The sequence below is a fragment of the Argentina silus genome (genome assembly GCF_951799395.1).
Source record: "Argentina silus genome assembly, chromosome: 4".
NCBI classification, from domain to species: Eukaryota; Metazoa; Chordata; class Actinopteri; order Argentiniformes; family Argentinidae; genus Argentina; species Argentina silus.
The window spans coordinates 5,406,172-5,417,849 of record NC_139658.1 but is presented as its reverse complement, the minus strand read 5'-3'; the positions used below and the strand labels follow the sequence as shown (position 1 = coordinate 5,417,849).

The 11,678-nt window shown below is 40.2% G+C and overlaps 1 protein-coding gene across 1 annotated transcript; it reads left to right on the top strand.

Moving 5' to 3' along the window:
* Window positions 1-423: 423 nt before the first annotated feature.
* Window positions 424-10,971, top strand: fkbp5 (FKBP prolyl isomerase 5). Its single transcript, XM_083668804.1, has 11 exons — window positions 424-663; window positions 5,811-5,943; window positions 6,248-6,392; window positions 6,687-6,829; window positions 7,030-7,144; window positions 7,396-7,552; window positions 7,735-7,825; window positions 7,995-8,078; window positions 8,213-8,398; window positions 9,099-9,338; window positions 9,655-10,971. Exons 2-11 carry the CDS (start codon window positions 5,839-5,841, stop codon window positions 9,751-9,753), a joined length of 1,365 nt encoding a protein of 454 aa, XP_083524930.1. The 5' UTR covers window positions 424-663; window positions 5,811-5,838; the 3' UTR covers window positions 9,754-10,971.
* Window positions 10,972-11,678: the final 707 nt, after the last annotated feature.

Here is an 11,678-nt window from a genome sequence, read left to right as displayed (position 1 = left end):
CAGAGGAAATAGCACCAGGCTATTGTCTAGACTCTAGACCGAATATATGGCAGTTTTCATTAAGTATACTGTATACTGAAGAACATGTAATTCCGTTATTATTATCATTAAATAATACTTTCGCTTGAGTAATTACTCCAGATGGCGCACCTATCGTTCCGCCAATTACGAACTGAACCCATATAAAAGCGATGTTCATCTGAACTGTTCATCAGAGCTCTTGAGGACAGTACACTGCTGTACAGGCTGTTCCCGGTAGCTGCGGCGGCGCTCGGCACAGAACGGGTTACAGGTCAGGGTGTCTACTGGAACACTGTGTTCTCAGCTACAGTACAGCCGGAACATTGTGTTACTTTGTGGCCACTTTCCAAGACCTGCCCTTAATTTTTACACTAAATCGCCCTCCTTCTCTCTCCCTCCGCCTTCTTCTCAGTGTCATTTCATTCTGTACTCCATGTGGCTGAAACTAGCATGTTGACCGTCACTAGTATCGAGGGTTTAGAGTGTACAAACTGTCGGCAGAACATTTAGTACCCTGGTTAAGAGAGGGCGGGCTTGAATTCAGCAGAATAGCGTGCGTCGCTGAACCGCTGGCGATACCGGCTGAAATTACATCACGGCAACACTCAATCTATCGGGAGAGAGAAAAGACAAAGATAAATAGTAAGTTAACGCTTTATTTTGTCTTCTCAATTTTGTATGAAATATTTGATTTAACTGTCACATGAATGGCTTATTCATTGCTGACGTTTCACATATCGAAGGATTGTCACATTATAAGCGTGCCTATAATAGCCTATAATAAAAGGCAGCTGAAAAAGATCAATAAGTAGCCTATATTCGTTATTTATGTTATCTTGATTTTAAGTTTTAGATTCTACGAACCTACCTATTTAACTTAGATGTTGTGTTAGGTGTTGTTGAATTACACACTACTTTTCCACATACTATACATTTTCTGTTTTACTCTTCCACCTCTGCAGGTTTGACTCAAGTGTCATGATTTTACAAAATACTTATGGTGAATTTTCACCACATTCAGTAAATAGTAGCCTAATGTGAAAGTAGTGAATTTACATCTGAATCAATCAAATGTACTCAATGGTAAAGCTTTACTTTATGATTACATGAATACTGAATTAAATAAATCCCTTTCTGGTATTCAGTTCAGTCAGATCTCTCTCTCTCTCTCTCTCTCTCTCTCTCTCTCTCTCTCTCTCTCTCTCTCTCTCTCTCTCGCACACACACACACACAGACACACACACACACACACACACACACACACACACACACACACACACACACACACACACACACACACACACACACACACACACATAACACACAGCACATATAATCAGTCTCACTCATTACAATGAATTAAAGGTAAATTAATCATATACTCTTGTACAGCCTAATCCACTTTAAAACCTCCCAGCACTATAGACCTGTAAGACATGAGATGACAATGTATGTTGTCTTAGGACAAGATCGTCATCATTCTTTAGGTCTTAGTGTTACAAGTTTGCTGAACAGTTCATTTGAGGTGTGGTAGACTGTTACATCAATTCATTTGAGGTGTGGTAGACTGTTACATCAATTCATTTGAGGTGTGGTAGACTGTTACATCAATTCCAATATGTGGTCTTGGCAGAAGCATAGAAATGCTATTATTGAATGGTGGACTGAAGTAGGTCTACAGTACTAGGACAAGAATGAATAAGACACTTATGTGTAATTCCTGGGATACAATTGTATTACAGAAGTGTAGGATGAAGCAATTCTTTTATTGCTGTTTCAAGGCTTGTGTGGGGAAATAGGTGTACACTCAGTTTTATCAGCCATCCTTACTGCCAAAGTTGTGGGGGTGGTTTGGACCTGTGGCAGAGTAGGCACATGTCTAGTGATACAAGTGAGGCCTATGGGGAGGCTCAGGGGAGCTCGATGGAGGACTTAACCCTGTAGAAATTCAGTAGACTGTGCATGAGAGAAAGACACGTCACCTTTGTTCTTCCAAGAAATGGCATCCATAGATCACTGTTAGTACATTGAGAGGATCTGACTACTACTGCCTGGGGTTATATCATTTCGATGTCAGTAAATGTTTGCCTAGTTCCTATTTGGACCTATGTCAGTGTCTGTCCATAACCAGAGAAGACAATGTCCACTAACTGTACATCAGACAATGTCCTCTTATGTCAGACAATGTCCTGTTATTTCAGACAATGTCTCACTCTGTTCCATGCTAGTCTGTCAGACAGAGTATACACTTAGGCTGATGATGTTTACATGTGGATTAGCATTGAAGCATTGACTTGTGATTGAGAGCTTGGAGGCACGGTGTCTATCTGTGGAGTGACCGTGAGCTCCCAGGACTGAATGTTCTCTGATTTGTTGTGTTCTGTTCTGTTCTGTTCCTGCATTTCTCTGCAGGGTCTCTGAGTTCCATGCTTAAGTGACGCACCACCTTCTCCCAGCTGTAACTTAGATTGTTGATTTTATACACAGATGTCTTACATTTTAATTTCTTTGTCATGAAGCTGAATTAATAAAAATATTAAATCAATTAAACAATACGTTGTTACTACTGTTACCAGCACATTCAGGGTTTATTATTACTTAACTGTAACACATATTTTGAATTACTTACATTTAAGCGTATTAAAGCAGGTTTCAAATTCAAGATACTGACAGGAATTTCATCAGCACCCAGTTTCACATTTTGCCAATTTCAAGAGAACATTGGTGAGTAAGCTGCATTGAGCCTATTTCGATTTTGGGGAAGCCTATTTGAATAATTTCTATTTGGGCATTGCCACCCAAAGCAGATGCTGTGTTGTGACTGAGTGGGTTTCAGATTGGTGAACACCATCAGATTGTGCCAGGAACTCTGAACAGAAGGAACATAGTGTTCCCCCCCCCCACACACACTCTCACAAGTCAATTTGCGCAGACACAGACACAGATGCACAAATACACACTTTCACATTCTAGAGTGCGCACACACACACACACACACACACACACACACACACACACACACACACACACACACACACACACACACACACACACACACACACAAAGACACATGGCCTACATATTTACATAGACATACAGTATACAGTACATTCAGATACAGTACAGTACAAACATACATCACATAACTTGGCAACATACCCACTGGTGTGTTCTCAGGCATGCAGTTAACACACTTTAAGCACAAACCCTCAGGCACCGCAGGCACAGTCACATACGTACAGTAAAGACATACTGTATAACATACAGTACACACCAACAAGCCTGATTTTTTTTCCTGGCTCTTTCTAGAATTATTTTTCTCCCAGCTCATTCTAACATTTGATAGGATTGTTTAATCGACTGATTACTATGAAAATGCAGTAATATGCATGACAATGCTAGGCCTTTCTCTAAAAAAAGATCAACAGCTTGCAAAATATTCTGGACAAGTCTGTATGAAGAAAGGCTGTACTCCTGAAAATAACGATCATTTCTAGCTATATTGCTTTTGTCATTACAGTTTTAATCAACAGCTCAACTGCTATAACTATTTTTGCCTAACACTTTACTTAGAGTGGTGTAATGTAGCATTCATAAAGCATTCATTAAGCTTTTATACAGTATGCATGACACAAAGAGTCATAATGGTCTATACATTGATACAGTCATTTATAAATGTTTTTATTAATGTGTTACGCAACATTGATACTCCATAACAACCTTTATTAGCATGCTACTTTGTCTCCACCTCTATATCTCTGTATACCTCTATATCTCTGTTATAACATATTTCTGTTATAACATATGTCAAGCAAACCATCATGATGCTTGTTATGATGCCTTATAAACACAAAACAAAAACATCTATCACATTTGCTGTATGGCTGTTTGCACTATTGTATTGACTCAGTGTTTGGATGTTATAGCTATGCAGATGTTGATATAACACACCCTATAACCTCATTCTATGACCTATAATCTATAACCTCATTCTCACCAGGTAAAATGATACACTCTGCCAATGTTACAACCAGTAATTAAACTGCTTTGCAGCTGCTGATATCATATTTGTTGATATCATCTACACACTTGTTTAATGACAGTGTTATAACATTTGAACAGCGCAATACTTTACCTACAGTGGTGACAATGAGGTTATACATGATTTATGATTATGTGCCACTAAAATATAATATGATATCAGTAGTTGCAAAGCAGTTTAATGTTGTGTTGTAACATTGAGTTTGTCACTTTACCTACAGTGGTAACAATGAGGTTATATCACTTATAGGGTATGATATATCAACATCTACATAAATCTTCACAATAGTGAAAATAGCCATAGAAATAGAAAGAGTGAGAGAAAGAGGTGGAAAAACAAGAGGTAAAGAGAGAAACAGAGGAGGTTCTTGGGGTAGAGTGTAGGATGAAATAGAACAAGGAGAGACATCGCACAATGTCTGTTGACAACTCTATTGATCATGTAGACAGGCATGAATTGTCAAGGAGGGAAGCTGGACAGTTGGTGTCCAGAGATCCATAGTTTGATTAGTATCACTAGGACCGTCTGCCAAGAGACACACTCTAATGTACAGACAGAGTTACCTCTAGAGTGTACTCTAAATATAGGTTAAAGCTCACATGTAGGCTATGTTTGTATTTTGTGAAAATAGACATGAAGTGCGTGATCAACAGCAATCAATGTCCTAAATGAAGCGATTAGTTACACTGTGTTTTGAAACCCCAAACCATAAGATCTGGTATTTGAATGGTGCTTGAATGTAAACCCAATTCAAGTGTTATGAACAACAAACCTTGTTTTACTGATTGGATGTGGCACTCTACTGTCACAGTCTCTCTACACCAATATTCTGGATGTGTCAGTCATACAGTCATACAAACAAATACCTTAAGTGTACAGTCTGATAGAATTAGGAAAACATATGCAGCATCATAATCATGATATGTGCAGCATAAAGAAATAAAGATGAAATGATAGTGAAACAATCGGCAAAAATGGGGCTTGAACACTGATCATGTTTTTTATTTGAGATAAGTATGTGGACATATCATATCTTTTTTTTTGCTTCATTTAGGTATGGTTAAGTATGTTGCGCTAGTTTCATTATTAAATGTGGATTCAATATGTCACAGAAGGTCAATGCAAGATTTAAGTTTATAGCCTAATCTAAGTAAAACATTTTGACAGCCAGGCAACGTTTTAGAAAGCAGACCTAGAAGGTTATTGCAGAGCTACGGTCTTGAGTTACAATTATGATTCCCTGAAATTCCCTCTGGTTCAGGGTGTCTGCCAAATTACTTAAACATAAAAAGTGTACATACAGCTCAGGAATAAGCATATCTGTACAGAGATTGTATTACAGTTAGTACAGAGGTACTGAATATGCACACTTGATGTGGATGAGGTATAGCTGCAGCAAATTATTCCCTGAGTTAACATATCATTTAGAAGAGATGAGGCTGAGAAAGGTAGCCATTGGGAGACACACACGGTTATTGCTCATCATTGAAAGTGTGGTCATAAACACTGATTGATACTATTGCACGATATGTGGATTTCTTGTTTGACTCATCAGGGTTAGGGTTACAGATGAAGTGGTCTTTTCCAGAGTCCATTTGCTGTTGTGTATTCCTAGTTTAACAGTGTGTGTGTGTGTGTGTGTGTGTGTGTGTGTGTGTGTGTGTGTGTGTGTGTGTGTGTGTGTGTCGGTGTGTGTGTGTGTGTGTGTGTGTCGGTGTGTCGGTGTGTCGGTGTGTGTCTCTACAGGGATAGAGTGGTATGCCCAGGTGCAGAGATGACCACTGATAAGGACCTGTCCATGGATGGCCAATCCTCTGCAGTGGTCTTTGCCACTCAGGGCATCGACGTCACGCCTAACAAAGACCATGGAGTACGAAAGGTAGGCATCAACCCAATCGCCAACATCTTCACTAAAGGCTCAATTCTGATTTAAGATTTAAGTTGGGATTCTCTCATCACCACTCATTAGTGTTCCTATCTATTGAACATATCCTCCTGGATATACTTCAAAATCTGGCAACTGTACAGAGAAGAGCAGAGGACGAAATGTGTGCAATGTGGAACTGATTTAAACAATCTGAAATATTCTACATAGAAATAGAAATACTCAACCCTGGCCACAGAAACAAGGACTTGCATACTGGGATGAACTCATTTAGAGCTGATGGGTGTTGTCCCTGCAGGTGGTGAGACGACAGGGAGAGGATGGGGACAGACCCATGATTGGGGATAAGGTGACTGTCCACTACACTGGCAAACTGCTCAACGGGAAGAAGTTTGACTCAAGTCTGGATCGCAAAGAGCCCTTCTCCTTTAATTTGGGAAAGGGTATGTATGGGTCTGACTCTCTTCACAGCACTTCTGCTTGTTACTTTATATCTCACCTACCCTTTAGCGCTTAACTTTAGCCGCAGATGAATACTATTTTCAGAAACAAAATTCTGTTATATAAACAGTAACACATATAGCCTGTACTGTAAATGCGTACAGTATATCTCAAAGTACTTTACATGCTCAATAAATAATGTGTGAAGTCATCTGATTCACCAGACACATGTATTTCCATCATTTTAGCAGCATAATGTTCAGTTGTTGATTACATAGTCCCTTTTCATCCCACAGGGCAGGTGATCAAGGCATGGGATATTGGTGTGGCTTCAATGCAGAGAGGAGAAGTATGCATGTTTCTCTGTAAGCCAGAATATGCCTATGGATCTGCTGGGAACCCCCCGAAAATCCCTCCCAACTCTTCATTACTGTTTGAGGTGGGTAATAAAGTACAATACAGTTATATCATATCGCAGTGCTGCTTTGTTTCCCTTGATTCTCTGGAGCTTAATAGCCAGCCTCATGGTAGATCCTCTGGTACTGTTAGCATACTGTTTCGATGAGGATCTTTGCTGTTAGTGTGGTACTGCTAGCGTTGCTATGGAAACTCATGGCTGTAATGTGTCCTTCGCTCCAGGTGGAGCTGCTCTGCTTCGAAGGAGAGGTGCTTACGGAGGATGGTGGTGTCATGAGGAGGATAAAGATCAAAGGGGAGGGCTTTAATAACCCCAACGAGGGATCAACTGTTGACGGTGTGTGTGTGCTGTTCTGACAGTGCTGTCTGTTGTGCTTTCCAACCTATATTGTCTAATCTTTCTAGGATGTTTTCTTATGGGTATAGTCAGTCTGGCAGTCTGTCCTTATTTAGACTAGCATTTGTGCACTTGAGGTTCACAATAGGTCATTTTCATTATTTAACAAATTCTCCTTACCAATTAAAGTGGTGTCTAGTCTAATCAGTTGGTCATTTTGCTGATATTCTTCTGTCACCTCTCTCCCACAGTGCACCTGGAGGGTAGCTGTGGAGGGCGCTTGTTTGACTCCAGGGATGTACGCTTCATCGTAGGGGAGTCTGATGACATGGGGGTTCCTCTGGGAATAGATCGAGCCATGGATAAGATGCAGAAAGGAGAGTGCTGCTTACTCTACTTGACACCCAAGTAAGTACTTCTACTCTCAATATATTATCACCAGTATTCCCTATTGCTTTATGACACTGTTGCAACACAAAATGAACTTACTTAGCTCTCATCAATGTCTTGTAACCTTCCTGTCTTGTAAGACTACCGTATCTTGTTTTGAAATATTTTCAAGAAAATATTCAGCCTCTCTTCTTTTGTAGGTATGGTTTTGGGAGAGAGGGTAAAACAGAGTATAAGATCGGACCAAACGCAGATGTGGTATATGAGGTTACCCTTAAAGACTTTCAGAGGGTGAGTTTTACCTTTAGCATTACTCTAGTAAGGGGGTAAAAGCAAAGTGGGGGGTTGAGGAGTGAGATGGGGGGCTGCATCTCCTGAATAAATTAAGAATGCCAATTTTTTGTTAATTTGTAAACATTCTCAGCATTTGAAACTGATCAAAGTACTGTACGTTTTCAAGGCCAAAGAATCCTGGGAAATTGACCTGAATGAGAAACTGGATTTGGCTGTTGGAATCAAACATAAAGGGAACCAGTATTTCAAGGTGTAGTACCTTTGTCTTTAACTCAAGCAACAACAAAATTGTGATGTCCTCAAATTATTTGTCAAGGTAGGATCACTTTGAGGCATAAGAGAGCATTGTGATTAGCACAAGTGTCTGTCTTCTGTCTCTGCTAGGTGGGGCGGTACCAACAGGCAGTCATCCAGTACCAGCGCATCGTCTCCTGGCTGGAGATGGAGTGTGGTGTGGGCTTGGAGCAGCAGCAGCATGTTCAAGACCTGCTACTGGTCTCCCAGCTCAATCTAGCGCTGTGCTTCCTGCGACTCCGGGAGTTTTCACATGCAGTGGACAACTGTAACAAGGTGAGAACTGGATACATACACACATGATGATACTGCATACTCCTGTGCACATGTTGCTACCATTTACATTACATGTAGTGTACACATGTAGTGTTACGTACACACTCTGTACAAACCTTGTGCGCTCTCCTGGCCTTGTTGATTTATTGTATTTTGTGGTACATTAAACAAAAAGTAGGGCAAGTATTGTGGTCTGTGCTCAAAAACAGGTTTTATAAATGTAATGAAAATTACATTTATAAAACCTGTTTTTGAGCACAGACCACAATACTTGCCCTACTTTTTGTAGATTTGTATTGTCTTTTGTAGCAACAGATAAAATAGATAGATAGATAGCCAGCCAGCCAGCCAGCCAGCCAGCCAGCCAGCCAGCCAGCCAGCCAGACAGACAGACAGACAGACAGATAGACAGATAGATAGACAGATAGATAGACAGATAGATAGATAGATAGATAGATAGATAGATAGATAATTTATTGAATTTAGGAAATTAGCAAGAAGACATAACGTCACAAACAAAATGCCCCTAATCATGATTGCACACAACTATAGACCAACACTCTGGTCTCTAAGTGTTTAAATGTCTCTGTACTCTTGGTCAATGGATCTTTATCGAAGTGTATAATCGTTGTTGGTGTGTGGTATGTGTGTGTGTGTGTGTGTGTGTGTGTGTGTGTGTGTGTGTGTGTGTGTGTCTTAGGTGATAGAGCTGGATGGGAAGAATGAGAAGGCTCTGTACCGCCGTGGGGAGGCTCGTCTCCTGCGTAATGAGTTCAGCCTGGCTATTAGCGACTTTCGCCAAGTGCTCCAGGTCAACTCATCAAATAGAGCTGCCCGCTCTCAGATCTCCATCTGCCAGTGCAAGATGCGGGAACACCATGAACGGGACAAGACAATCTATGCCAACATGTTCCAGAAATTTGCTGAACATGATGCCAAGGTCTGTAACTTCCACAGTCTTGGCACAGTCTGGGCTTTGTTCTTCAATATGGATAATCAGTTAATCTGACCTTGTTTGCAATTATGTGTCATTAATCTGTGCTCTGTTCACTGTTTAGATTCACTTTGAATGGTAGTATACTGACACCTAGTGGTAGAACTGATCAGCAATTTTGTGCAATATCACTCTTTGCATTTTCTTTCTTTAATCAACCATCTACAGTATGACAAATTTTTCCTAGATTGTATTTTTAGAAAGCTACTCATGGCATAAAAAAATCGCATCCAAACATGTCTTGTATGTCTTTGCTTTGTAGGCTGGGAAGTTGAAAAGGAGGAGGGATGATAGTGGAAAGATGGATGAGAACAGTGAACTGGGCATTAAAAGACGACGCAGGAGTCAGGACTGTCCCTGAGGTCTCTGAGACCGGGATGAGGGCAAGGGGGGCTGGCCTCCTCTCGCTAACCAACACAGAGACCAGGGGTCCGAGGCAGGGGCAGGGCAGGACAAGACCCCCAAACCCTGACCTCATTATCCCCTGCCTATCCTCATCGTGCTGTCCCTGCACAGGAGGGACAGTGTGAATCGGGAAGGCTGCAAGCCAAACAGCATTTATGAAGTCACATGGAATCCATAACCTCGAACGCCTACGCCCCCAAATACACACCCTCACAGTCTGCATTCGGATGACAATGAAATGTAAATGAATCATAAATGATAATACAATATAATATAATATAATATAATATAATATAATATAATATAATAACGTCATTACAATACAGTACATTTCGGTATTTCCTTTTCCTTTTTGCACAGATGAGCAAGGTATTTTGGTGTCTTGAATCTTTTGGTGGGTTGCCTTTTACCTTGTGCATACAGTAACACAATTGGATTCCTCAACACACGATTTGACCATGTGGAAACACAGTGGTGCAATGCTGCACACCACCATGATTGGCAAAGCAGCATGGATCATCACACGATCCTACACAGTCCCAGAGGACTAATTCTGAGTCATACAGTACATGTGCACAGACTGTTCTGCTGAAGAAGACCCCCCCCTTTATCCTTGAATATGGAGAATACACAAGTACAGACTCATCCAAAATGGACCCTTGCATGCTACTGATGCAACTGTACTATGGGTGCTAGTGCTACTCTCTTGGACCAGGGAAATCAATCAAAGAACTACAATGAAGCTTTAAGTATCAGCTCTCCAAGCTGCAGTCCTCTCTTGACTTCAATCCTGCATTCTGTCGTGGACAAATGTATTTTACTCCATGCTGTTAAATGTTTTGGTTTGTGATCATAACTAGAGCGTAATGTTTGAGTTATGTAGTTCTCTTCTTCATAGTCCTGGAGTGGTGACTCTGTTTAGTTCACTTGTCTTATTTTCCTCTATAGGAGTGTTAAATTATGGACAATAATGCACTTCAGCTAAGATTGTAAAACCACCGATGTTGTCTTTTTATGAACATAGCACTCTCAATGACAAGCCTGGATAAAATCTTGGCTTTAAATTATAGACGTTTATTTTGCATTGGTTGGTTATCAGACCCTCAGTTGTCTTAAAACATTGTGTAAAAAAACGGCTTATACTCTCAATATAAAAAGAACCATTGACTCCTTGCGTGTGCTTTTTTGAATGTCTATGCTTTGTTTTAATGTATCCTACACTATTTATTGGAGGGTAGTTACCCAATGTTTCAGGGTTAAAACAATTCAGGAATATGGTATACCAATCAGGTGTTTTTATGCTAATATTGCCTAGCAACATCCATTACAGTTGTTCACCAATGCCTTTCACACAAATGACCTGTGTCTCTTTGAACTGAGCTGGGTACTTTAAATGTTTTTGGACCACACTGCCAATTGCACATCACAGTGTTATAAGACCTCAGTCTGCCACTAAGCTGTCAGGTCTCTTGTCTTGTATCTGGGCCTGCTGGACTTAAATGTCATCTACAGAAAGTGAGCAAATGTCATGTTTTGACTATGAATGTGGTAGTACAGTACACATATGTCTTTAATCTCATGTCACATCAGCAAAGTGATCTTATTTTACCACATAAGTCAATTTAAAGATATTTTTTATTGACTAGCTGGGATTGTGGTTTAATACAACAATGTTATGTTTCCTCATATTTGAATTATAAATTGCACAATATTAGATATGTTCAGCAAATGATCCTCTTTATTTACTGTAATGCAATAACATTAACATTATAGGCCAATGCAGGACCTTTTCAAGTTCTTGTTTATGGAAAGAAATCTATGGCATCACATAATGTCAGACAACATGGAGGACTACAGTTGGCCTTGTGTTATTGTTTAGAT